Source organism: Pistacia vera, unplaced genomic scaffold (assembly GCF_008641045.1).
Source record: "Pistacia vera cultivar Batoury unplaced genomic scaffold, PisVer_v2 Contig498, whole genome shotgun sequence".
NCBI lineage: Eukaryota > Viridiplantae > Streptophyta > Magnoliopsida > Sapindales > Anacardiaceae > Pistacia > Pistacia vera.
In genome coordinates, this window is record NW_022196332.1 from 108323 (window position 1) to 135298 (window position 26976).

The window sequence follows — 26976 nt, forward strand, 5'->3', positions numbered from 1 at the left end:
AAACCTGAAACAAGAAATTAAAAAAAGAAAAAACAGAAAATCAATTGCTTTTACCCATACGTTAATGAAAAAAAAAAAAAAAATCTTTATGGGTTTGGAGTTATGAATATTGAATCTGTTTTGGTCAAAATCTCGACTTAAGTTTTCACACAGTGTTGTTTGTCGGGTGGAAAAAAAAATCATCTCTTTCTTTCTCGCATATTATCATATCTCTGTCATTTTCTATGTCTTTTACAGATGAAGAAAAACTTAAGAAATTTCAATAACAGCGAACAGTTGATTGGTTTGTTTCTCTCTCTCGCTTAGAGATAATATATCAATGTTCAACAACCACCGAATTGAACAAGAACAGAGATGACATTTAATTTAATATTTAAGTTTTAAGGTTAGGGGAGTAAAAATTAAAACATAACAAAAGGGATTAAAGAAAAGGGTAAAGAGAGAAAAAAGAAAGAAAAGTTGGCAAGAAAAAACATAACATGAGCTCAAAAGGCAGATAGAGTGAGATAATAAAGAGAGAGAGAAGGGGGGGTTTGTTCATAAAGTTGGCTAGGAATTTTGCAAATGTCACAAGATTCTCAGGAGATAAAGACGATTGAGCGGTGGAGATGGTCCGAAATGCAAGGCCTTGAACTTGTTTCCTCTCCTCCTTTAGACCCTTTTAAAACCAACCCATCAACGCCTCCTTCAAACACAATAACACCAACAAGAGATACAAACTCAACAGAAACACAAGAACAACTACAAGGAGAAGAACAACAAGAAGTGGGAGCATCAACTTCTTATCAAGAAAGTGTTGTTGGAGACAGAGAAAGAGAAATGGAGAGCTCTTCTTCTGAGCCAAAGAAAGATGGTGGTGGGACTGGAGAGAAGCCGAGTGATGTATCAGGAGTTGGGTTTGGTGAACTCTTTAGATTTGCTGATGGTTTAGATTATGTTTTGATGGGAATTGGGTCACTTGGTGCTTTTGTACATGGCTGTTCTTTGCCTCTCTTTCTCCGGTTCTTTGCCGATCTTGTTAACTCATTTGGTTCTAATGCCAATGACATGGATAAGATGGTGCAAGAAGTTTTGAAGGTAGTTTCATAATTTACAAATTATAATCAAATTCTTGATATTACATTATGAATAACAATGAAGTTTTATACTAAAAGTTCTTTGTTTTGTCAATGTTTGTGTTTTCTGCAGTACGCATTTTACTTTCTTGTGGTTGGTGCTGCAATCTGGGCATCTTCATGGGCAGGTCCGTTAAAACTCTGTTTCAGAATACTAATTGGTTTTTATGTTTGGCTTTGTTCATCTAATTTACAAGACAAAACTTGAATTTTGGTTGCAGAAATATCATGTTGGATGTGGACTGGAGAGAGACAAACAACCAGGATGAGGATAAAGTACCTGGAAGCAGCTTTGAATCAAGACATTCAGTTTTTTGACACCGAGGTGCGCACCAGCGACGTCGTATTTGCCATTAACACTGATGCTGTGATGGTCCAAGATGCCATCAGCGAGAAGGTGAAACAGAAATCTCAATCCTCTTCAACTATGTCTCATATTTTCTTTTCTGGGATGCTCTGTTTTCTAATTAGGCCAAATGATGAACTTTTTTCTTTTGCAGCTGGGTAATTTCATTCACTATATGGCAACATTCGTATCTGGATTTGTGGTGGGTTTCACTGCTGTTTGGCAATTAGCTTTGGTTACACTCGCAGTGGTTCCTCTCATAGCTGTCATTGGAGCTATCCACACCACCACTTTAGCGAAGCTCTCTGGCAAGAGCCAAGAAGCCTTATCACAAGCCGGAAACATCGTCGAACAGGTACCAAAATACAAATTTCAAAGCCTTTTGAGTTTTCTCTGAGTTTCATATTTTGATTTCTGGCAAATTTTCTGTGTTTTTGCATCTGGGTGTGGCTGATTTTGAACAAAATTGCAGACAGTGGTTCAAATTCGCGTGGTTTACGCATTTGTTGGTGAATCTAGAGCGTTACAAGCCTACTCATCCGCATTGAAGATTGCTCAAAGGCTGGGTTACAAGAGTGGATTTGCAAAGGGGATGGGACTCGGCGCAACTTACTTTGTTGTGTTTTGTTGTTATGCGCTTCTTTTGTGGTATGGTGGTTACCTTGTCAGGCATCACTTCACCAATGGTGGACTTGCAATAGCCACTATGTTTGCAGTAATGATTGGTGGATTGTAAGTTGTACTCTGTTAATCTCTGTGTTCAAACATATATTTCGTTTCTTCACTTAAGATTTGGTTGCCCATAAGTTCCTTTGATTTGCAGGGCTTTGGGACAATCAGCCCCTAGCATGTCTGCATTTGCAAAGGCAAAAGTAGCAGCTGCAAAAATTTACCGTATAATCGACCATAAGCCTGGTATCGATAAAAATGCGGAATCGGGTTTGGAATTGGACTCAGTAACAGGACTTGTGGAGCTGAAAAATGTCGATTTCTCATACCCTTCAAGGCCTGATGTTCGGATCCTCAACAATTTTTGCCTTAATGTACCAGCTGGAAAGACCATTGCTTTAGTTGGCAGCAGTGGCTCTGGTAAAAGCACAGTGGTTTCGTTAATTGAGAGATTCTATGATCCCAGCTCAGGTAAATTATGTGCAAAAACTTCTATCCATTTGTTCAAAATAAGCAAAATCTGTACATCTGAAATAAATTTTGTTTGGATGTTTCTGTTAGCTGAAGTTATTAGTGGTTTTAATTCGTTATAGTCCATGAATGAAATTGTGCAGGGCAAGTGCTGCTAGATGGACATGACATAAAGTCATTGAAGTTGAGATGGTTGAGGCAGCAAATAGGCCTCGTGAGCCAAGAGCCTGCTCTTTTCGCTACCACCATTAAAGAGAACATACTATTGGGTAGGCCTGATGCTGACCTCGGCGAGATCGAAGAGGCTGCCAGAGTTGCTAATGCCCATTCATTTATCATCAAGTTACCAGAAGGATTTGACACTCAGGTTAGCTAATAGTTAACATAAATCATAAAATTGTTGCATATCACATCACAAAATGAGATAAATTAATGGTTCAGGCTTCTTGTTTGATATAATAAATACCGTCCTAATTAGGCACAAAACAGTACTATCAAATGGGTTATTGTCTTTATGGCAGTTGGGAGAGGTGGGGGAGTGGGGTAAAGTTTTGTTGATTTTGGAAGGTGAAATTAATCATGGATCTTGAACAAAAGGATCAAGTTTGGTTAGATATTCAATATCATATTATTAATAATTTTATAATAGGAAAGATTGAATTGATAATTTGGTCAACAAACGTAACCTAACATATTTAATTAGTTTTTAAAATAAAGTCAATGTGAGTCCATCATGCATGTATGTGTAGGAAGGTAACATGGTTCAGTCAACAGTGCATGTGCAGGCATAAGACCAAAAAATACCTAGAAAACGTTGGGTACACCAGTAGAGAGAGAAGGTTGAAGATAATAGAAAATGCAGTTCACTAACTGTTAAGGGTCTTATGGGATTAAAATATTTGATGGGAAGAATATGCTGGGGTAGTGAGAATGGACAAGTTCAATTATAAGTTTATAAAAATGACAAGAAAGTTTGACCCAATTGTAATAAGAAAAGATGATGACAATTTAGAAGACATTTTAGAAGAATAATTAGTTTAAAAATTATATTCATTCAAGACTTCAAGTTACAGGAATCAGATATTTTAATTTGTTATGGGGTTAGGAGTACCATTTGAGAGAGACAGCCACCGACCCTCGTGGTCTAAACTATGCCATGGATAAGAAACATCATCTGACCATTAATTAGTTTCCAAAAAAAAAAAAAAAAAAAAGGGAAAAAAAAGAGTAGAAGAACAGTAACAAGAAGAAGAATTTTTTACAGCCACATAACAAAATCCCATATTATTAACTTAATATGCTATTAACTTCAAAGTTTTGATCTATTTTCCTGGGAAATCAAATGGATGACTGTGAATTTTGTGGAGGAACTATGAGGCTAAAGGGTAAATGTAATTTGAAAATGGCAGGTAGGGGAGAGAGGAGTGCAGCTTTCGGGAGGGCAGAAGCAGAGAATAGCTATAGCTAGGGCAATGCTGAAAAATCCAGCAATCCTGCTACTGGATGAGGCAACAAGTGCACTGGACTCGGAGTCAGAAAAACTAGTGCAGGAGGCTCTTGACCGGTTCATGATTGGAAGGACAACGCTTGTCATTGCTCATCGCCTTTCCACCATTCGCAAGGCTGACCTTGTAACTGTGCTGCAGCAAGGGACTGTCACCGAAATTGGAACACATGATGAATTGATTTCCAAGGGAGAAAATGGTGTCTATGCCAAGCTCATCAGAATGCAGGAGATGGCACATGAAACCGCTCTCAACAATGCCAGAAAGAGTAGTGCAAGGTTAATATTACCAACTGTACACCTTTTTATTAAATTCTTGGAACAACATATTTTTGTTTTATGCCATTTAAATTGTGTCTGGTTTGATGGGAAGTATTGAGCTGAAAACTTGTTTTCTAACACGGTTCTACATTTACAGGCCTTCAAGTGCCAGGAACTCAGTTAGCTCACCAATAATTGCCCGAAACTCCTCCTATGGTCGATCACCATACTCACGCAGGCTATCTGACTTCTCTACTTCTGATTTTAGTCTATCCCTTGATGCCACACATCCCAATTACCGGCTTGAAAAACTAGCCTTCAAGGAGCAAGCCAGTTCATTTTGGCGCCTTGCAAAAATGAATTCTCCTGAATGGGTTTATGCTTTAGTCGGTTCTATAGGCTCTGTTATCTGTGGCTCCCTAAGTGCCTTCTTTGCATATGTTTTAAGCGCTGTCCTCAGCGTCTACTACAATCCAGACCATGCATACATGAGCAGACAAATTGCAAAGTATTGCTACTTGTTAATTGGCCTTTCATCAGCTGCACTTGTCTTCAACACACTTCAGCATTCCTTTTGGGACATCGTGGGAGAAAACCTTACAAAACGTGTGAGGGAAAAAATGCTAACAGCGGTGCTGAAAAATGAAATGGCATGGTTTGATCAAGAGGAAAATGAGAGTGCTAGGATTGCAGCAAGGCTGGCTCTCGATGCCAACAATGTCAGATCAGCCATTGGAGACAGGATTTCAGTGATTGTGCAGAACACAGCACTCATGCTAGTTGCATGCACTGCAGGTTTTGTTTTGCAATGGCGCCTTGCCCTCGTTCTCATAGCTGTCTTCCCTGTTGTTGTTGCAGCAACTGTTTTGCAGGTTTGTATTTACATATCTAATTCCTCATACATCTATGGTTACAAGTTCGGTCTGCTGACGATTTATATTAGAAATGATAAATTGGGATTGATGATTGTATTGATAATCCAAGAACCATTATTTTTCACTATTTAGAATAAAAGTTCTGAACATTATTCTAAACAAGTCTTTGTTGGATTTTCAACAGAAAATGTTCATGCAAGGATTCTCAGGAGACTTGGAAGCTGCTCATGCCAAGTCGACACAACTTGCAGCAGAAGCCATTGCCAATGTAAGGACTGTTGCTGCCTTCAATTCAGAGTCAAAGATTGTTGGCCTGTTCTGCTCCAACCTTGAAATTCCATTACGTCGCTGCTTTTGGAAAGGACAGATTGCTGGAAGTGGATTCGGGGTTGCTCAATTTTCTCTTTATGCTTCCTATGCTCTTGGCCTCTGGTATGCTTCGTGGCTTGTGAAGCATGGGATCTCTGATTTCTCAAAGACAATCCGAGTTTTCATGGTCCTCATGGTCTCCGCCAATGGTGCTGCTGAAACGCTAACCCTGGCTCCTGACTTCATCAAAGGTGGGCGAGCAATGCGGTCAGTCTTTGAACTTCTTGACCGCAAAACAGAAATTGAGCCTGATGATCCAGATGCTACTCCAGCTCCTGACCGTCTTCGTGGGGAAGTTGAATTAAAGCATGTGGACTTTTCTTACCCCTCTCGCCCTGATGTTCCAATCTTCCGTGATCTTTCTCTTCGTGCTCGAGCAGGCAAAACTCTTGCTCTTGTAGGTCCTAGTGGATGTGGTAAGAGTTCAGTCATTGCACTTATACAGCGATTCTATGAACCCTCATCTGGACGGGTTGTGGTTGATGGGAAGGACATTAGAAAATACAATCTTAAGTCTCTGCGAAGGCACATGGCAATTGTTCCTCAGGAACCATGCCTCTTTGCTACTTCCATTTATGAGAACATTGCTTATGGACATCAGTCAGCAAGTGAGTCTGAGATCATTGAAGCAGCTACAGCTGCCAATGCTCACAAGTTCATATCTGGATTGCCTGATGGCTACAAAACATTCGTCGGGGAGAGAGGAGCTCAACTTTCTGGGGGGCAGAAACAAAGAATTGCAATAGCTAGGGCTCTCCTTAGGAAGGCAGAGCTTATGCTGCTAGATGAAGCAACAAGTGCACTCGATGCTGAGTCTGAGCGATCAGTTCAAGAGGCTCTAGACCGCGCATGTGCAGGAAAGACTACAATTGTTGTTGCTCATCGATTATCAACCATCAGGAATGCCCATGTCATTGCAGTAATTGATGATGGGAAAGTTGCAGAACAAGGTTCCCATTCACATTTGTTAAAAAATTATCCTGATGGGTGTTACGCCCGCATGATACAGTTACAGAGGTTCACACATAGCCAAGTTATTGGAATGACATCAGGTTCAAGTTCCTCAGCAAGACCCAAAGACGACGAGGATAGAGAAGCTTACTAAGTTTATGATAATACCAAGTGAAAAAAGATTATTTCCCTTATACCCCCCTTAATGATTTTTTGGGTTTTGATTTTCAGTTTAATGTTTTGTTATAGTATAGTATGTGTATTACCTAAATTTTATATATTGTCTTTATGAATATTTCTAAGGAAATGATAATGACCATACTTCCTTCACATCCCAAGAGGTCATAACAAATTAACAATAACATATCCATCAAAATGAATTCGCAGAGGCAGCCCTAGTGCATTTTCGTTGTTGCCTTTGCTTTCAACAGGCATAACATGGATACGCATTGCTGAAATAATTATAACGATCCTAGTTGAGTCCACATTCACTAAGAAAATGTTTGGCATGCGGGTTGATAACCACTTGGGCATTCTTTCCCTACAAGTAGATTTTAAGGATGAAATCTACCCTTTCGTGGTTCTTACAATTGGTGGGGTAAACCTTGTAAAAAAACTTTATGGGATTGTTAAAAGTCTTACCAGCTTGGTATATCTCGAGCTGCCGTGGACGTAAATTCCAAGGGGGTGGCTTGCATCACTAAGGAATGGCTTTGTTACAATAATTGAGAAAGAAAGGTGTCAAAGTATTACCTATGTATGCTGTAAAGTTTGACTAGTACTACTCCAAGTGACCAAACTTTTTGATTGTCTAGCAAACAATGAAAGTTATCCTAAAGATAGTGGTTATAATGACAAATAAGTCTCTAATTTAAACATAAAAGAAAGGAGTTAGAATTCCATCACTTTCCCGACACTGATCAATCACAACATAGTAAATGGACCTAATGGCGGTGTCGATGTAGACCTCAAACGAATAACATGTTGAGCAAATAAACATCACAATCCAAACTTTAAGAGATGGAAATATTTGAAATTATTTGATCATGATCTCAACTGGGTATATGTATATATTTATGATACCGCCTGTGGGGAACAAAATTATTGAAATCAATGTCACATGGTGGTCGCACATGTGCATACCTCTTAAAAAGATAGATAACAAAGAAAACACAGAGAGAGGAAGAAACAGGACAAGAAACTTAAAAAGAGGAAGTGGGAAATAATGCAGGACAAGCATGAGGAAAAAGAGAAGGAAACTGGCTTGAAAATGACAGGATGATGATGGTGTTTAATAAAGGCCAAAGGGCCTAATGGTCTTTTTGATTGACAAGGATTTCTAAGGATTTGAGTTGCGAAAGAAGAGATCGGGTTTAGGCATTTTGTGAACGCCGCGTCTTGTTCTCAAGTGCTTTAGAGTTTTTCTTTTGGAGGGGTATTGGAAGATGACACTCTGCGCAAAGCTAATAATAACATACTAACTCTTGCTCCTTGTCTGGATTTACAAGGGTAAGGACTAAAATACAATAATAGTGACAGGAATATCTGAAAAAAATACGTTAAGGGTTTCGAAATCCAAGGGACCATCAAATTGGTTTGATGAAGTTTTCAGGCCATCAATAAAAGTTTAGTTTTTAGAAAAGTAAAATCAAACGCAGCTGGCATTTTCAGCCTTTTGTTCTTTGTAAAACGAAAGGCAAATGAAATAGAAAAGTTGTGCCTACTGACAACGCCAAATGCCTGATACAAATCCGAGAGAAAAGCCCTGTAGTTTTTCTCATCTCCCAAAAAGTTAAATGTTTATAAAATTTAATTTGATAAAAGAAGACGAGACTTTCTTCCCATGCGAAAGAGACAGAATTTATTAACTTTCTTTCAACCTCTGGTGTGATGTCCGACTTATTAAAAAAGACAAGTGTCCAAAAATGTCGAGCCAAAACTGGTAATAGCCCAAAAACCACCTTCTTTTGTATCCAAATTCACTCAACATTTGACTAACAACAAATCGTGTAAATTCAACATGGGGTGAATAACACCTTATGGGGCATATTCTACACCAAATGCCGTGTCTTCTACATTATGAGACATCCTTCTGCTTTCAGGCCACCTTCCTAGCATCATTGAACTACATAACGATATAAAAATTTTTCAGTTTGCCAAAGGGAAAAGAAAGAATTTATGCACTTAGTTCTTAAGTATTGTTGATATCTTAAAGGCATGTCTCAAAGCACACCTAGGGTCAGACTCCCAGTCTTGATGAACCCAGCCAATAACCAAGGCTGGATCCTCGCAGACAACCTTGAGTTTTAATCCCATGAAATAGTTGGGCTTTATCAAAGCCAACTGACCTGGGTATTAGCAGATCAAATTATGACTTTCTGAGTTGAACAAAATGCTCCATATTACAAACGCCAAAGACAACCCAAAGACCATTAGCTGCTTAGCATAGCAGATTTGGAACCATTTGAAAATCTGTGGAAGGCTCTCTAAATAATGATAAGAACAGACCACCATAATATACATCTCCAAGTACACTTCCAGTTTCAACTGGACCACAAATATTAAAATGGATAAACATTGGGTTTCCTTTTCTCCAGAAATAATATAATCAGTTGCAAACACTTAAATCTTCACAAACTGACAAGTGAATATCCAACATGAAATGTTATTGTTCTTATATCAGTTGCCTGATTTGAAAACTGCATATAATGAGCACCGTGCTCAAAGAGAATATCATAAAAGAAGCAAGCAAGAACAAAACATAATCCAAGAAGGGAATCATTTGCCAGAAAAAAAGATGCAAATTGACAACAAAGCAGAATTAATTCAAAAACAGAATGATAAGCACAGAGTTACAACTTAGTAGAGGATTAAAAGAATTGAATTCAAGTGTGAGCACTCAATATTTTAATTAATCTTAAGAAATCACATCACAAACACTGCAATTGAGAATTAGTATACAGTAAAATTAATCTATTCTTTATCAGCAATACCAGCAACTGTCCCGGTACAAAAAAACAACTGTCATGCTAAAACAAAATTTTTACAAAAAGAAAGAGTATATCTTTCAATATCAGGACCAACTTAACTCACTCATAATCTTACCATACATAAAGGAATCATAAAAAAAAAAAAAAAAGCTCACATAGACATAAGCTTTGGACCATTATCTGGCATGCCCATCCCAGCAGCTAAGTCAGCATCAAGTTGAGTATGTGGTTTAGTCCCCATCATTTCTTTTAAACTGCATATAAGATTAATGTCTAATGATAAATCCTCCTTGATTATTTGAAGACATTTAAAGTGCAAGCAATAGTTTCATCCGTTAGTATTTGAAGGTGGGGGGCTGAAACCCATATTTGTGGTTTCACTCCAGACTTCCTCCAATGAGATGTGCAGACAATTTACTTCTCCTCAAAATACATGAGTATAAATATCTCTTAAGAATTCAGTCATAAATTGTCGAAGTAATACAAGAATAGGTATACAACACGTTTGAGGAACATTACAACATTCACAAGCAAAAACACGCACTCTTAATCAGACATATTAGTACAATGATGACCCTTAAAGTCTTAGAATTACAACAGGATCCTCAAATTTCTTTCCATGCTTAATTGCTCAGGAGTTTGGTACACGAAATGCTTATGTCACAGAAAGTTTACTAATATGATATCTTGGGGATTAAAGGATATCTCAGTTGACTAAAAGCCAATTTTCTGCTAAGTAATGTAATATTGTAATGCTCGCCAAGTTAGAGACAAATAACGTACAATGCTTCTAGACAATGGAAGAGTTTTAATAAAATTGGATACTATTTATGAGAGAAAGAAAGGCAATAAAATCGATTTTTCATAAGGATTTGTACTAAACTTGATACTTCAATGGAAACGAAACGAGGAATAATATCATTCCTAATGCAAAGAGGTTTATTAATTTTCCTGAGAAGATTTAAGTACAAAAGTAATACCCTTAAATAGAGCAACACACTATTACATATCCTGTGCACAAATTTTGTTCTAAACAATAATCCTTGATTGTACACCCATGTTTTAAACATCAGCAATAATGAATCATTTAAGTCTAAAAAAATATTGCAAGGATCAATAGTAACATAAATAAACTTATTGAAAGAAGAACATACAACCCAAACACAATCTCCTCAATGAAGAATCCTCTTTCGACTCAAGTTCTTTTCCTCACTCAATCTCTTATTCCCAGGAAAAAGAACATGAACAAGCAATCTAAGGGTTAAAGAGGAATAGCACTTACGTTTGGGAAAAGAAAATCAGATATTTATACTTCAACCTTCAAAGGAAAATTTATTAACCTCATTGTGTAAGGACTGATATTATTCTGTGTTCCTATTTCCATTCAACTTTCAAGTTTAAAACAATCCACTGATATTCTTTCGTGTTTCCTATTTCCATTCAACTTCCAAGTTTAAAACAATCCACTGATATTCTTTCGTGTTTCCTATTTCCATTCAACTTCCAAGTATAAAACAATTCATTCTATAAAAATCATTTCTTACCCTTTATTTTTCCAAAAAATGATTTTCTAGTTTCATTAAACTCCAACACTATGCAACAATTTAGGCTACTAAGCTTATCTTTGCACTAGCTACAAGTCCATTTTGCACCCGTATTCACTTGATTAAAGGAAAATCTTCCACAATCCTTTGAGATTAATATGTGTGATAGGGTTCACATAGATTTGTTATGTTCTGATCATGGAAAAATGTAATATAAACAAATATCTAAACAAAAAGTTATAAAATCTAAGTGTATGAGACTCAGTGCCTCAGGTGTACGATAAACGCATGAATCAGAGTAGTTCTACAGGAAACTATAAATTTATAGTAACATGCAATAACCTATCTTTCTCAAAATAATTACTCAATGAATAACTAATACATAACACTGAATAAATGCGACTTCAGAACAATAATAGAAAGAAAAGAACGATATAAAGTTGCTAACCGTTTCTTGTGACGTTTTGTCTTAAAATGTTCATCCCTCGTTGACAAGTCTGCAAAGTATCGACTGCAAACAAGAAAAAGAAAAAGTTTATGTCTTAGGCAAAAAAGATATATAAAAGAATTAAAAAAATAAACCATAACCCATGTTAAAAGAAAGCACAAAAATAAATGTCAAAAATGTCAATTAAAAAGTTATTTAGTTGACAATGTTGGATGTAACTGTATGACTTCAAATCGAATTAAAAAGATGAATGTTTAAAAATGTGTATCTCACCTTTGATAAAAGTTTTATGTCACAACATTCCAACCCAAAACTACAATAATATAGTTACAATAAAAAAACTAGTTCTACTAAACTTAGTTATAGTTCAGCGTAAGTTTCATCATTTTCAGTTATCAATAAAAAAGAAATTAAACTACAGTTAATTCTTTACTTCGCTTTCCCAGCAACCAAACAAAGCTTCGAAAATAACAACGCAAATCAAAATAAAAAAAAAAAAAAAAACCGTACTCGCAGTGGAAGCAATAATATTGGCCCATCCCAGGCAAATCCTCGTCAAAAGGCAAGGGATTCTTCTCGGAATCTCGCTTTTGAAGCTCGTCATAAACGGCATCGTCACGTGAACCCAAAATTCTCAGTCAAGAAAACAAAACAGAATTGAAAATCTTTGTATGAGATGACAACCAAGAATCCGAATGAAATAAATTAATGATTAAATTAAAAGAAAAATAAAAAGGATATCTTTGCGAAGGAATTTGGTGAGGCGAGCTGTCTTGTGAGAGTATCTTCTCTTCTTCACCTTCCTGTTGTTCGGGCACTTACCCATTCTTTTAATGGAATTTACTTATTTTTAGCTTCTGTTGTTGAAGAATGTCAAAGCTGGGGTTTTTAGTTTTTGCTGCAAAACCCTAACCCTAATTAATTGATCGAGCAGGCAGAAAAGAAGGTCAGTAGGAATTTGTTCAATATTTATATCCTTTTTCTGGACGAAACGGCGACGTTTATGTGCATGTGTTGGGTCCATTATGCTCTTTGTCACAAAGGCTCCATAAACATTTAAATTAAAATTGTTTCTAACAATTGAAAGCCTAGTTTCAAGTCTCAACATCTATACCTAAATGCACTTACAATTAAAAATTAGTTCCAATACAAAGTTAATAGATTTAGTGGTATTGTGTGCTATTTTTCCACCAAGCTCGGGCCATTGCGAAGATATAGTTCGACCCAGAACCAGCTCGACAACGTTGACTGATCAACCTAGCAGAAGCTCATCGAGCCATAGCTCAACCCAGCATAAGCTAGTCGCGAGCAATCAGAGCGCTCATTCAATCAATCTCTGAATTACTTCAGATCCTAGATATTGCGAGAATGACCAGATCAACATCGACCATACGCAACCATAACGCCCAATCGTGAGAATATCAGAATTGCGGTTCAGATATATTGTAATCCCCTTAATTTCACTTTTTCCTTTGTATAAATCTTATTTATAAACCCCCCTTAAACGGGGAGGAGGAGGTTACAAATTTTCTGTAAGAATTACATTGTAAGCTCTCACAGCAAATACAAAAATAGTGGAAGTAGGCTTTAGAGTTAACCTAGCTGAACCACTTTAAAAACTCTCATTACCTTTAGTTTTATTGCATCTTTTACATCCATCGCTGATTATCTTTAATCACGCACACATCAGTTCCGATCACAGCAAGGTCGATCGGATCTCGTTGATTGGTACAGAATTCTGTAACAATATTTTGGCGCTAGAAGTAGGGCCTTCTGCCAACGTCTCAACGATTTTGGCAAACGTTCACAACAACCTACCGATTCCAGGCCCAAAATGGTACACACCAGATCAAAAACCACCACCGAAAACCTCGAAAACATGGAGACCACCCACCAGGAAGTACAATAGGAGACCGTTGGACGCCCACCACCCGTGGTGCCAACCCAGCACATCGCAAACAATCAAGGGGCAAAGATGTCAAACCCCAAGAACAGTCATCTGATGGAGATAATCAGAACAATGGTTGCATAGACGGTGCAATAGAACGTGGCTGAACTGAGGAGCTATCAACCGGTTATTCAGAACTTCGACCAGCCACGTGCCCCCCTACAAGTATGAATTCTGCAAGTGGATGGTCCGTTTTGTTAGCGCTGAGGGGCGATCAACACCCCCAACCTTGCCGATAGCCCTCCGCTCACGAGCACGAGTCCCGCAGGCAAACGAACCCCAAGAGGCAGCCAGGGAAGCAACCGCAAAGGGAGAGTGAAGGCCATGAGCATCATTGAAAGGCTCCATAGTATCCCTAGCGTTAGCATTCCGGCGTTAACCCACACCCAAGATAAGATTGATCTTCGCAAGCTTGCGAAGCGAGCCACGTGCGTCAATCTGGCAATGACCAACATTGCGGTTATGACCGATGTTGCGAGCAACGCACTGACGAGCATGATAACACTTATCAGCCTAGCCATCATGACTTGCGAACTCATTTGCTTGAGGTAAGGATTAACAGAGCCAGCTAGGGCAACCACAACGAAGACTTAGATTGCATGCAAAAAATGCTTGACGATCTGAAAACTCTCCAAAACAACCTGACAGAAGAGGTAGTAAGCTCCCCCTTCATAGAAGAGGTTCGCCAGGCCTCACTTCCGCAAGGATTCAAGGCACCAAAAAGCAAGTTTGATGGAAAAGGGGGCCCTAGAGACCACTTCAACAATTTCAATGACCTAATGGAGCTACATCAGGTTTGTGACTTAGCGAAATGTCGATGCTTCATAGTCACGTTAGTCGGGGATGCCAAAAGGTGGTACAAGAGGCTCAAGGCAAACTCCATCAACTCCTGGCAACAATTCTCCTTACTGTATGTACAACAATTTCAGGCGAGGAGGCAGTTCACAATACCACTCAGCTACTTGAGCAACATCCGTCAAGAGAAAGATGAAAAACTGACCTCGTACCTAACGAGGTTCCAGAATGAGCAAGCAAAGGTCGTTGATACCCCCGAGGAATCCATTCGAACTTTGCTGATTGCAGGGTTTAGGCCAAACACGGAGCTGTGGAAAGGGTTCTAGAGCAAAGATCATGTAAGCCTGACTGCAAAATACCAACGAGTAGAAACTCGTTAGTAGCATTGGCCAAAAGCTCGACCAAAAGGGCCTCGGACAGGCGACAAGATCGCCCCTCAGATAAGCGTGGAAGCCAAGACCGCAATGACAGGGATCGCAACAGGTTCCAGAAGAAACAAAAAATGGATAATCGCGGGGATAGGCAGCCTTTCTCGCGGTATGTGGAATATACCCCGCCTCACTTAAGATGTCGCCTATATCTATGAAGTGTCCTGAGAAGCAAAGAGATTGCTTCCTCCATAAAAGATGAGGGAGGCTCTTGGCAGAAGAGATTGGCAGAAGTATTGTCGATACCACAGGGACATCTGGTACAACACAAATGAATGTCGAGCTCTAAAAGACACCATCGAAGACCTAATAAGAAAAGGTCACCTGAAAGAGTTCGTTAAGGCGAAACCAGCTCGCAAAAGTCCTGTTGAGCAAAGTAATCAGGCCGTAATCAGGCTCAGAACTCGACACAACAAGCTCCGCCAAACCCCAACGAGGTCTTAGTGAATATGATCTACAGAGGACCTGATATAGCAGGGAGCTCGAGACATGCTCGTGAGCAATATGCTCGAGAAGCCAGAACAGACTCGATTCCCTGAATAATAAGCTGCAAGCAAAAGCGGCCCAAACAAGAAAGCGAGGTAGTAGGGTTCACCATCGACAAGTGCGAGGCATCCCCTCACCATAATCATGAAGCAATCGTAATCGCGGCCAGAATCGGCAATGCTAGGGTCTTAAGGGTAATGGTCAATAACGGAAGCGCGACCAACATCATTTTCTTGAGAGCTTTCTGAGCAACGAGGTTCATAGAAAGAGACCTAAGAGCGTGCCCTTCGCCGCTCTATGGGTTTACCGGGGATAGCCTAATTCCCAAAGGCACAATTGACCTACCCGTAACCCTGGGGGTAGAATCAAAGGTCAAAATATGATGGCCGAATTTTTAGTGGTAGATTGCCTAACCACGTATAACATTATACTCGAGAGGCTAATCTTGGATGATTTGAGTGCGGTCACATCAGTGCGCTACCAAGCAATGAGATTTCCGACTTCTGAGGGAGTCACGACGATCAAGAGCTACACCAAGGAATCTTGAGAATGTTATAACTGAGCTGTAAATGTCGTATAGAAATGGCCGCACTCGAGGACAATGGTCATCGTAGAATCCAACTCGAACCCCGAATTACTCGAGGATAATACAGATCCTCGCATCCATAGAGAAGGGCATGCAGTAGGGCCGACCGAAGAGCTGCGAGAAATAAGTGTCAGCGAGGAAGATCCAACTCGCGTGCTAAAAATTAGAACTTGGGGGCACTTGGACCCATATGGGAAGGTCCTTTTAGGATCTCTGAAAAGCTCGCACCAGGATCTTTCCACCTGGAACGCCTCAACCGCGAAGCAATAATGCGGGCTTGGAACGCCGAGCATTTATGAAGGTATTACCAATAAGCAGCTCCATTTATTTATATGTTCTACACTCGTTGTAAGACTGTTTACGGCCAAAACACTTGATCAATAAAAGAGGTACTATTCGTTCGTCAGCATTTAATTACTGATCCATAAATCGCGACCTAAGCGATAGACTTCCCAAAAGAAAACTCAGAGTCAAGAGCCCCGAAAAGACAGCTTATCTCAGGAAAGCAACGCCAAAATCCAGCTATTTGAGGATGAAATATCCTAAATCGACGAAATTAAACTTGAATTTTTTTAAGGAAAAACACATCGAGGAAAATCGGCCCTAAGTCGACGACAAAAGCTCAAAAAGGACGACAAGTCCGAAATCGAAGCTAAATGTTACATAAAGATTTTCTCATAGAATTCTGAAAAAGCTCCTAAAGAAGCGAGCTACGCATGACTTAGAGCAAATTTGGATCTTAAAGTGCAACTAGGACAAACTAAATGACTCCATAGAAATATAATAGCCATTGCTCAAAAAGGAAATGATGAAAAAATTTCGTATATCAATTGAGTTTGATTACAAATGGGCAATAAAAAGGAAAAAAAGACAATCTCTTAGGCCGTTGGAGGAGTAGGGGGTTCATCCTCAACTGATCCCAAGGAGCTTGCTATCAAGGGAAAGAGACGGATCCTTGACAAGAGGGACGGCAGCGGTGTCCCCAAGGTTGGGAGCCTCGCTCGGGGGAAGAGTGGTCAAGGGAACAGATCCTTAACTTCCAGCTTAGGCCTGACCTTTTCTCCGCCTTCCTCGACCTCTTCCTAGCCCTCGCTATCATCCTCGAAGTCATCCGAGTACACGTAAGCCATCCCTTGGGCTTTGACCTTTATCCTCTCAACCTCCTTTTGATAAGCTCGTGGAAGGAAAGAAAAACTAATTGAAGGATGAGCCTTCCATAGCTTCTGCATGAGGAAGATCGACGTTTGCCAAGACCGAGTAGTGATGGCCTCGTTCAGCTCTTCAATTCGAAGCTTGAGTTTCCCGACCTCAGCTTTGGCCTCCTACCGACCTATCACCTCCTGGCCAAGGTCGAGCGAAGACTATTTAAGCTTGGCCTCCCAGCTTGTTGCAACCTTCTAGGTCGAGAAGAGCTCGGAGTTCAACTTGTTGTTGGCACCTCGCTGTTATGCCAAACTCTTGTCGACCTTTGGTGCCTTAGCTTCAGCCTTGGCCCGAGTAGCTTTGCTCGTGTTAAGTTTGTCAAGGAACTCCCTTTCCTTGACCCCAAAGGTCGCCACTTCCTCCTTGAGCTGTTCGAGCTTAGCCTGCTTATCTTCTTTCACTTTCTCTGTAACCTCGGCTTTAGCTAAAGCATTCTTCTTCACTGTCTCTGCCAGCATCCACCCTTTGTGAGTGCCCTCCAAGATGGTGCTGCATTCCTCGTATAGAAGTCTGCTCGCTATGGCAACCTGAAAAGAGAAGATGAGAAGTCAGCAAGAAGTGAGGATAACATACAAAGGGGGGCAGACTACTAGTACCTTCGCCGTATAGCTGCAAGTTAAAGCCAAAATCTGGGAGGGATGCGAGTCCTTGATGGCCGCAAATGTTTGCGGGGTGACATAATCCCTAGCCACTGTGGCCCCAACGCCGATATGGTAGGGGAGTTGATCGATCAGTGCATTGACCACGACTTGGGCCTTTTTGTCTGTTTTCTTACTCTTCCTAGCAGCACTCGCCTCGCCCACTAGAGCAAACTTCTTCTTGGCCAAGTCCTTGGCCGTTGTTTTTCGTGGGTCGCTAGCCTGCACGATAACCTCTTGCCCGAGTGAGCTTGCTACTAGGCCATCTTTTGCTTTCCCGAGTCCCCCAAGGGCTCGATCATTTTCTTTTTACCCGAGCCATCATGCGGCTCGGTTGCCTTCTACTTTCTCGAGCTCCTAATCAGCTCGGGTGTCTTCTTTATTGGCCCCCTCTAGGGCTCGGAGACATTCTTCCCACCAACTATCTTCAAGACAGTCGCAGGATTTTTCACGCCCAGGCCTTCCCCAAGCTTACCACCAGCGCACTTTGAGTCGACGGTATCAACTAGCTGCTTCTTTGCCAGAGTAGTTGGTGCCTCCTTGACAGCCGTCGAGGCCGCCGACTTCTTCTTGAGGCTTTTAGGGTTCTCGACCCACATCTCTGCAAAAGAAAGAAGCAAACAGTTAGCAATCTATTTGTGTGAGAAAGTAAACGCAAGCAAGCAACAACTTGAACCTTTTTCCAAAAGCACTAGAAAGTTGACCTCGTCCCGACAATAGTCATACTCTTTCAGATGAGGGAGCGTAAGAAGCTCGTTGACGTTGCGTTGATTGTCAAGAAGGTTACTAAAACGCTGTAGCCTTTGCAAGCTCGTAGTTGGAAGATAATTCTGCTCAATGTTAACTGTAAAACAAAACAACTCGGTTAGATATAACGCAAAGCTCGAAAGTGACCCTTGTGCATGCGGGCAATCAGAGCCTTACTCGCTTTCAGAGCGAAGACACCAGTTGCCTATGCTTTGTAGAAGAAGAATTGTGAGTCCTAGTATGAGACCTTCTTCAGGATGTCGACCAGCCCATTGAAACATACTTTCCTTGCTTTGAAAAGGTAGTGCGTCTGGTCTTGTCCTTTTTTTAGTCTGTACAAATGGACGAGTTCTTCGATGGATGGCTTGCCCAATTCAACGATCATGTACGCAATGTACAGAGTGACGATAATCACATAAGAATTTGTGGACAGCTGGAGAGGAACGATATCGAATCATCTCAACACGCTGTCGATGAAAAGGTGAGGGGGAATGGATACCCTGCACCTCAGGAGGGTCGTAGAGATCGTAACTCATTCGGGTGAGGGGTTCTTCCGAGAGAATTCCCCCAGGACCATTAGATTAAGCTGTGGCATGTAGACAGCCCTTATGCGTTCGAGATCCTTGACGATGATCAAAGATTATGGTTCTCTTCACAGCCTGTGGGCTGGAGACTACTAGGAGTGAGCCAACTGCATCGAAGCATGATCGGACAAGCCCGTAGTGTTAGGGTCCGAGCTTTGGGGGACAAATTCTTCGGAGGCCTCAGGGGACACATTTGAAAGAGTTTACGAGCCACCGGTGAATTGAACATGCGGTTTATGGTATGACTGTTGGAGTCTGACATAGCTATAGCTCACTTCTGGGTACCTGAAAAAGAAATGAACAAGTGTCAGAGTTCGAGCAACTCAGCGATTATTCCACACTCGCTTCCAGTTCAGGCACCCAAGATAGCTCGCGTAATACGACAAACGTATGCCACCTATCTAGAATACCGGCAACCACACACAATGTGGCCACTACCATGACCACCATTTGGCGCAAAAACCCACAAAGAACGAAGGAAAGAAGGGAAAAGAACCTTATCGAAACAGGTATGCAAAAAACTCCCAGGAACAGACTGCCATGATGATGAAGAAATAACAGCAAAGAAAGCAAGAGAGTAAGAGAACTTTCGGAATGACTATTTTGACGATATTCGCCACCTTTTATAGTGTTTTGCATGGAAGATGAAAGGGCGAGGTTCAATCATGACCGTCGACCTACAATTGATTCTGACTCTTCATTCGTCGAGCAATCACAGCCTTTAGACGTGGCCACGTGTCGACCATCCGCGAAGAGCAACGAACCGTCAGATTGCTGTAATGATAATTGTCATCGCACGTCACCTTGACTTCTTGTGTGAATAGCTGTCGTCGCCCATGCGTGACAAAACGTGACTAACAAAGGCTGCCGCATTTAATTGGACACGACCACACAAGAATTACATATATGCCCTAACTTTTCATATTTTGTGTTTTGACAGGGAACGTGGAAAATAAAGATCCCAGTGTGAAGTACGTCGGCTGGATGTAAGGTCGACCCAGAAAGCTCGATTGAGCGTGCACTCAAAGACTTGCTGATAAGGGCGAGCTTGACACCAAATCGAGCAATAGTCTTCAAAGCCCAAAACGAGCATTGAACACTAGGGGGCAGATGTTGTGTACGATTTTTTCGCCAAGCTCGGGCCATTGCAAAGATATAGTTCGACCCAGAACTAGCTCAGCAACGTTGACTGATCAACCTAGCAGAAGCTCATCGAGCCATAGCTTGACCCAGCATAAGCTAGTCGTGAGCAATTCGAGCGCTTCTTCAATCAATCTCCGAATTACTTCAGATCCTAGATATTGCAGGAATGACCAGATCAATAGTGATCACTGCGCAACCACAACACCTAATCGCGAGAATATCAGAATTGCGGTTCAGATATATTGTAATCCCCTTAATTTCACTCTTTGACAGGCTATTCGCAAGTATACAAAATCATACAAGTAATAAAGCTTGAGTAAACGAGTGTCGAATCCGAAGAGAACTACCTACCAAGTACCAAACTAGTCTATTTTATTGATATTTGATGAAACAGAATTTTATGAATGACTTTACTGAAAAAAAAACAAATTAAAATCTAAACGAAATCAGAATTTTAGAAGAACTTTGGTATAAAAATCAATATGGCTAAAACCTAGGGCACATATTTCACACCAATTTAATCCTATGTATTGACGATTATTACTAACCTAAGTAAGCTTATTCTAAAGGCCAAACTCCCTAATATTCCTCTCATTTTCTCTCGAACAATTAGTGAATTAACCCTTAAACAACAACCCAAAATATCTCTAAGTTGGATTTAGAAGCTAAGAGATCATTAAGTTCTATGGAATTTACCAGAGCCTCATAGATCGCGGTAACCTATCTCTAGCATTTGCTCAATTTATGGTTTTATTACCTTAGAAAAATCAGGTTTCATCTATCGATCTCAACCTAACCCATGATATCATTCAACCCTCAGATCCTTAAGAATTGAAAGCATTACACACAATAATAAAACTTAGAATTAATGCTCAATAAGAAATCAATAAAGATAATGTCAACACATATTCATAAATTGGGCTACATCTTTAGCCCTAGAAAAGAGATTTAGTTCATAGTTGCAATAATAAAAACCATCATTGTATTCAATAACATGAGTTCAAGAAATAAAATTATAAACACTTCTCTAATTGGTGAACGAGAACTGCAAGAATTCCGATCTCCAAAATAGTAGCCGTCATTTCTCCCTCTCTAAAACTCCCAAAAACTACTTAAAGACCCTAATTTATAGTGCTAGGGTTTGGAGGTTACTTAGGAAAAAATTTAAATGCTTAACCCATTCAGATTCGGACTACGAGAATGCAATAGCCCAAACAGGCTCGTGATCCATCGCTACGGCGATAAGAACAGTCACTGCAGCGATCGTTCTCTCTGTCCAATGAGTTTGTGATCTCAAAAATTTGATAAAGTCATAAACACAAACTTTGTATCTCTCTAAATAAGCTTTCCAACGCCACAAAAATCGTTGAATTTTGATTTCTACAGCTCAAGTTATGATCGAAACATCGAAGCATGCTCATCTTGAAGGATTTCCAGATTTTATGTTGTATTTTCGACGCGTCACAACTTTGTCGTTTCAACTCTGATTCTTGCACCGTTTGTTCCTACTTGTCACAAATTCCAACGGCATCATTCTTTTTCCTTCAAATATCAGTTTGAACCTGAAAATACTCAAAACACACCCGTGATCCCGTAAAAGGTATTTATGAAATAATTAATTCAAATTCTACAAATTAAACACATTTTTCCACAAATAATCCAATTAAATCACTAACAAAATATATACTTTCAAGCTCTTATCACAACCCCTAACCAGCTTTTTGCTAGTCCCTAGCAAACTAAGCGATAAAATAAGTTTCTAAGCTTGAAATTAAAACCTACTATCCTAAATCACTTTCATAGATTGACACACGATTGCATTTAGCGTATGCAACAAGCCTTTAAACCCCTAGGCGGCCCTAGTTTGACGAGTTTTAGTCTCGTGAGGGTTTCCAACGATGATACCCACAAACACCCACACTAAACTTAACCTAAACTCCAAAAATAAAAATAAACATAAAAAGAACTAAACCTAACAAAAATTCTTGGATCAATTCATAAAGTTGTCTCAAAAATCGCATATACAAAAAACAAATAGAATAATTAAAAATCGCCTAAACTGATAGACAATGCAAACGTCAACTCCATTTTCGTTATCAACCATAAAACATTCATACAACCACAAACCATTAGTATATAAACCCGGATGGTTTTATGCATAACATTCATGAACAAAATTTTGATCTCAGTATTTGGGTTATGACTTATATGTGAATCATGGAATCAAACTCCATAGGCTCACTTTTCAAACCACTCTCCACTAATGTAGAATTTCACATTACCTTGGATCAATAGGTCTTTGTAAATGTTGTAACGTTAGGCTAAGGTATGAGTTCATGAAGGAACGAAAAGGAAAATTAACAAAAATCAAATTAAGAGACTTAATTTTCTTTCATTCTTATTACTATCATACAAAAACACTTCCCTTTTTCACTCAGTAGCTTTCCAACCTTTATCGAGCTCTTTCTTTTCGACAGTAATATAAACCCATTTGTATAATTCCAAATCTTCACAATGCTTTTCAATGCCCACTTTTCTTTTCTTTCTCTCTTTTTTTTTTTATTTATTTTTTTCCTCTTTTTTTTTTCGTTTTTTTTACAACAATAATAAGAAGAAAGTAAAAAACACACACACAACCCCACTGATCTTACAAGCACTCCACAACTCCCAACCAATTTCTTCACATAAACTTGGGTTGTGGCAAAACTACACTTCCTCTCCAATACTCGTACTAAGCTTGAATAACAATTAAGTCTCTTAAGGATAAAATAAGCAGGATTGTGTTTTAGGCTCATAATCAGGGTAGGGTAAAAATTAAGTTCAAAGAAAGAAAAAGAAGGTTAAATTGTATTTAAAAAGCTCAAAGGATTAACTAGCGATGACAATAAAAAGGGTCGGCTTGAAAGGCTCAATCAGTCCAAAAATAGCCTAAATCATTTCCTAAGTGATGTGAACTCTAGGATTTCGCCTCAAATGGTTATCAAAGAAGTTCTAGAGTTTGTTGAGATCATAAAAATGTCCATGAAATATTCACACATAAAACGTCTTTAAGTAAGTAAACTTAACCACTTTCAATCCATAAACCGCTGGGGTCTCAAACTAAATGTCATTAATATTCACAATCATACATAATTAAAGGCAAAAATTAATGTCCTCTACTTGTTACATGTTATTGCAATCATATTCCTATCATAGACATATAAATTAATCCAAGAGAAAAAACTCATAGAATAAAACAAAAAAAACTATAAAAGAAAAAAAAAAATCTGCTCCCTAAATCCATATGTCTATAATTTGCACAAAGGTGCGAATTCCTACCCCCAACCTTAAAATCAACATTGTCCTCAGTGTACAAATGTAAACAAAAGGAAAAAGAGGAAAAGGAAAGCTACCCCCTTTTGCAATAGTGAAGTAAGAATACGCGTAAGAATTCGATCACCAACTCGTTTCATTCCATTATTGCCTTTTAATTCTATCAAAACAAAGAAGCTTGCGGTGCACCTAATTGGAAACACACATCACGTGTTAAATTTATGAATTTAGATAAACAAACACAACATCAAAATTATTTACACTAAATAGAAAAAAAATAAAATAAACATACTTGAAAATTAACACTTGCAAAAATAACACACAAATCAATAAAAGAAGAAAAAATAAAAATAAAAATAAAAAGCTTGGGTTGCCTCCCAAAAGCGCTTGGTTAAACTCGTAAACTTGACTTTTCATTTTCTTCAATCTGGATCATCTAGGAGAATCCAAGCCCTCGTATCCTTAATTTCACTATTCACATAGGGCTTTAATCGTTGTTCATCTACCATCTCAAAGTCAGCCTCCATAGTCCTAGAGTTGACTAAACAATTCTCTAGGGGTGAACTAGGGTAGTTTTCTTCTAATTTTTTATTCACTACGTTATCAAGAATACTAATCTCAAGGCATGTGTCAAAGTCGGATGGACTCTTCTTAGCACCAAAAACATTAAACTCTACTTGCTCATCTTCTACCCTTAAGATTAGTTTCCCTTGATGAACATCTATCAATGCTCTACCCGTTGCTAGAAAAGGTCGTCCTAGGATTAAAGGCATTTCCCGATCTTCCTCCATGTCTAACACTATGAAATCTATTGGGAAAATCAGTTTGTCTACCTTAATTAAGACATCTTCTACCACTCTCCGAGGATATGTTATTGATCGATCAGCTAATTGGAGAGACACAGTGGTTGGCTTCACTTCTCCTAATCCAAGTTTCCTGTAAATAGAAAACGACATTAAATTTATACTTGCCCCTAAATCATATAAAACTTTATTAAAATAACAACTACCAATAATACAAAGGATAGTAAAACTCCCTGGATCTCGTAGTTTAGGTGGTAGTTTCTTTTGAATCAGTGCACTGCATTCCTCTCTTAAAATAACTTTCTCGTGTTCCTCGAATTTTCTCTTGTGCATGAGGATCTCCTTCAAAAACTTCGCATATTTTAGCATTTGTTCTAGCATATCAACAAAAGGGATATTAATATGTAAACTTCAAAACATGTCAATAAACTTACTGAATTGCTTATCAAGCTTCTGATTTTTCAATCGTTGTGGGTATGGAAGGTTTGCATGACTCAAAAGAAGTTTCTGCTCAGATGTACGCTCGCCGCGGCCACCAGATTCATCGTTGCAGCGATCGTCCTTCTTGCTGACGAGCTTCTCCGAATTCTCACGATCGCTAGGACGATTAATTTCATCGCCATGGCGATCGTTCTTCTGCTCTTCCTTCAAATCTTTCTCTTGATCTTGCTTCTGTTTTTCACCCTCTGAATTTTCCAAAATTCGTCCACTCCTCAAGGTGATTGCATGCGCTTGTTCCTTGGGATTCTTCTTTGTATCGCTCAACAAAACTCCTTGAACTCTTCCCGTTAATATGTTATGAATTTGCCTAATTTGAGTCTCAAGGTTCCTAATAGAGGTTGATTGATTTTGAATAAGGATGTTAATCTTCTCAAACCTCTTGCTTGTCTCTTCAATGAACTTGGTCAGCACATTCTCTAAATTAGATTTTGGCTCTTGAGTTTGAAAAACCGGAGGTTGTTTTTGCTCATTGTTGTTGCTCCATGAAAAGTTCGGGTGTTTCCTCTATGCTCGATTGTATGTGTTAGAATATGGATTCCTTTGCCCCCTTTGGAAATTATTGACGTAATTGGCTTGTTTAGGCTGAGCAAACGGGTTCCCTTCTTGACATTCCTTGGATGAATGATTTCCTGCACAAAGGTCACATGTTAGAGAAGAAGATTCAATTGCATTTATTTTTAATACATTACATAATTGCTTCTGGATGTTTGAAAGTTGAGCAGCCAATGCAGTGTAACCATCAACTTCATGCACTCCTGCGATTTCCTTGTTGAAGTTCTCTTCGAAGTCCTCATATAGTTATTGTTCGCCATCACCTCAATCAGATTGTATGCTTCCTCTGGTGTTTTATTGTTCAAGGCTCCCTCACTTGCAGCATCAATCATAGCTTGAATAGTTGGTAGCAACTCTTGGTAGAACATTTGCACTTGTGACCAGATTGGTAAACCATGGTGAGGGCACCTCCGTAAGAGATCCTTATACCTTTCCCATGCTTCATACAATGACTCCAAATCTTGTTGGTAAAAGTTGGTAATCTTACTCCTCAGCTTGGCAGACTTGGCAGGTGGAAAATATTTAGTGAGGAACGCTTGAGCTAACTCGTTCCATGTTGTGATGCTCCCGGATGGTAGAGAAATCAACTAAGCCTTAGCTTTATCCCGAAGAGAGAATGAGAAAAGCCTTAGCCTAATTGCGTCATCGGATACTCCATTATGTCTGAATGTGTCGCATAACTCCAGAAAATTGGTGATATGCAATTGGGATTATCATTAGGTAACCCAGCGAATTGGACCGACTACTGAATCATTTGAATAATTGCTGGCTTAATCTTAAAATTATTCGCTTGAACTGGTGGTCTCCTGATGCTAGAATAGCACCCATTAATAGTAGGACTAGAGTAGTCCTTCAATACTCTTTGAACCACTGCTGCTCCACCCATTGCATTTCCTCCTAAGGTATCATCATTCTCATTCTCTTGATTTTCCACATTGGGATTGACAATTCCTGTGTTAGCCATTGATTTTTCAAAGTTAGCTTGCCTCTTTTCTTTCCTCAATTGTTTAGCTGTTCTCTCGATCTCAAAATCTAGTGGATTAAGATCACCACCACCTCTTGAACATAAACTCTCCAGATTCCAACTAAAAGCAACAAAAAAACAAACAAAAACAAAAATTAATTTCTAAACAAAAATAAAACAAATCAAATTAGCAACAAAATATTTCATATTGATATTGGTAAAACAATTTCATATTGATATTGGTAAAACGAAATAGTTCCCCGGCAACGGCGCCAAAAACTTGACAGGCTATTCGCAAGTATATGAAATCGTACAAGTAATAAAGCTCAGTAAACGAGTGTCAAATCCCAAGAGAACTACCTACCAAGTATCAAACTAGTCTATTTTATTGCTATTTGATGAAACATAAATTTATGAATGACTTTAATGAAAAAAAGAAAACAAATTAAAATCTAAACGAAATCAGAATTTTAGAAGAACTTTGGTATAAAGATCAATATGGCTAAACCCTAGGGCACAGATTTCACACCAATTTAATCCTATGTATTGACGATTATTACTAACCTAATTAAGCTTATTCTAAAGGCCAAACTCCCTATTTTTCCTCTTATTTTCTCTCGAACAATTAGTGAATTAACCCTTAAACAACAACCCAAAATATCTCTAAGTTGGATTTAGAAGCTAAGAGATCATTAAATTCTATGGAATTTACCAGAGCCTCATAGATCGCGGTAACCCATCTC

General features: G+C 39.2%; 2 protein-coding genes and 1 non-coding gene across 3 annotated transcripts; 2 read left to right on the plus strand and 1 right to left on the minus strand.

Annotated features, from left to right (window-relative positions):
• Window positions 1–265: 265 nt before the first annotated feature.
• Window positions 266–6794, plus strand: LOC116105382 (ABC transporter B family member 1). The gene is made up of 10 exons (XM_031391811.1): window positions 266–1077; window positions 1189–1243; window positions 1337–1512; window positions 1616–1816; window positions 1934–2193; window positions 2285–2601; window positions 2745–2968; window positions 4011–4384; window positions 4524–5238; window positions 5426–6794. Exons 1-10 carry the CDS (start codon window positions 565–567, stop codon window positions 6713–6715), a joined length of 4125 nt encoding a protein of 1374 aa, XP_031247671.1. The 5' UTR covers window positions 266–564; the 3' UTR covers window positions 6716–6794.
• A 2690-nt stretch (window positions 6795–9484) lies between these two features.
• On the minus strand, window positions 9485–12469 carry LOC116105388 (zinc finger protein 593-like). Its single transcript, XM_031391814.1, has 4 exons — window positions 12285–12469; window positions 12054–12162; window positions 11544–11606; window positions 9485–9805 (listed from the first exon to the last, which is right to left on the minus strand). Exons 1-4 carry the CDS (start codon window positions 12367–12369, stop codon window positions 9703–9705), a joined length of 360 nt encoding a protein of 119 aa, XP_031247674.1. The 5' UTR covers window positions 12370–12469; the 3' UTR covers window positions 9485–9702.
• Window positions 12470–25659: 13190 nt separating this feature from the next.
• LOC116105401 lies at window positions 25660–25766 on the plus strand. The gene has a single exon (XR_004124077.1). It is a non-coding gene; the product is annotated as a small nucleolar RNA R71 (small nucleolar RNA).
• The last annotated feature ends 1210 nt before the right edge of the window (window positions 25767–26976 follow it).

Coding starts and splice junctions, on each gene's coding strand:
- LOC116105382 (XM_031391811.1), top strand. CDS start 565: ATGTCACAAGATTCTCAGGAGATAAAGACGATTGAGCGGTGGAGATGG. Junction 1,078..1,188: donor TGGTGCAAGAAGTTTTGAAG/GTAGTTTCATAA, acceptor TGTTTTCTGCAG/TACGCATTTTACTTTCTTGT. Junction 1,817..1,933: donor CCGGAAACATCGTCGAACAG/GTACCAAAATAC, acceptor ACAAAATTGCAG/ACAGTGGTTCAAATTCGCGT.
- LOC116105388 (XM_031391814.1), bottom strand. CDS start 12,369: ATGGGTAAGTGCCCGAACAACAGGAAGGTGAAGAAGAGAAGATACTCT. Junction 12,163..12,284: donor CACCAAATTCCTTCGCAAAG/ATATCCTTTTTA, acceptor TTTTGGGTTCAC/GTGACGATGCCGTTTATGAC. Junction 11,607..12,053: donor TATTATTGCTTCCACTGCGA/GTACGGTTTTTT, acceptor TCTTGTTTGCAG/TCGATACTTTGCAGACTTGT.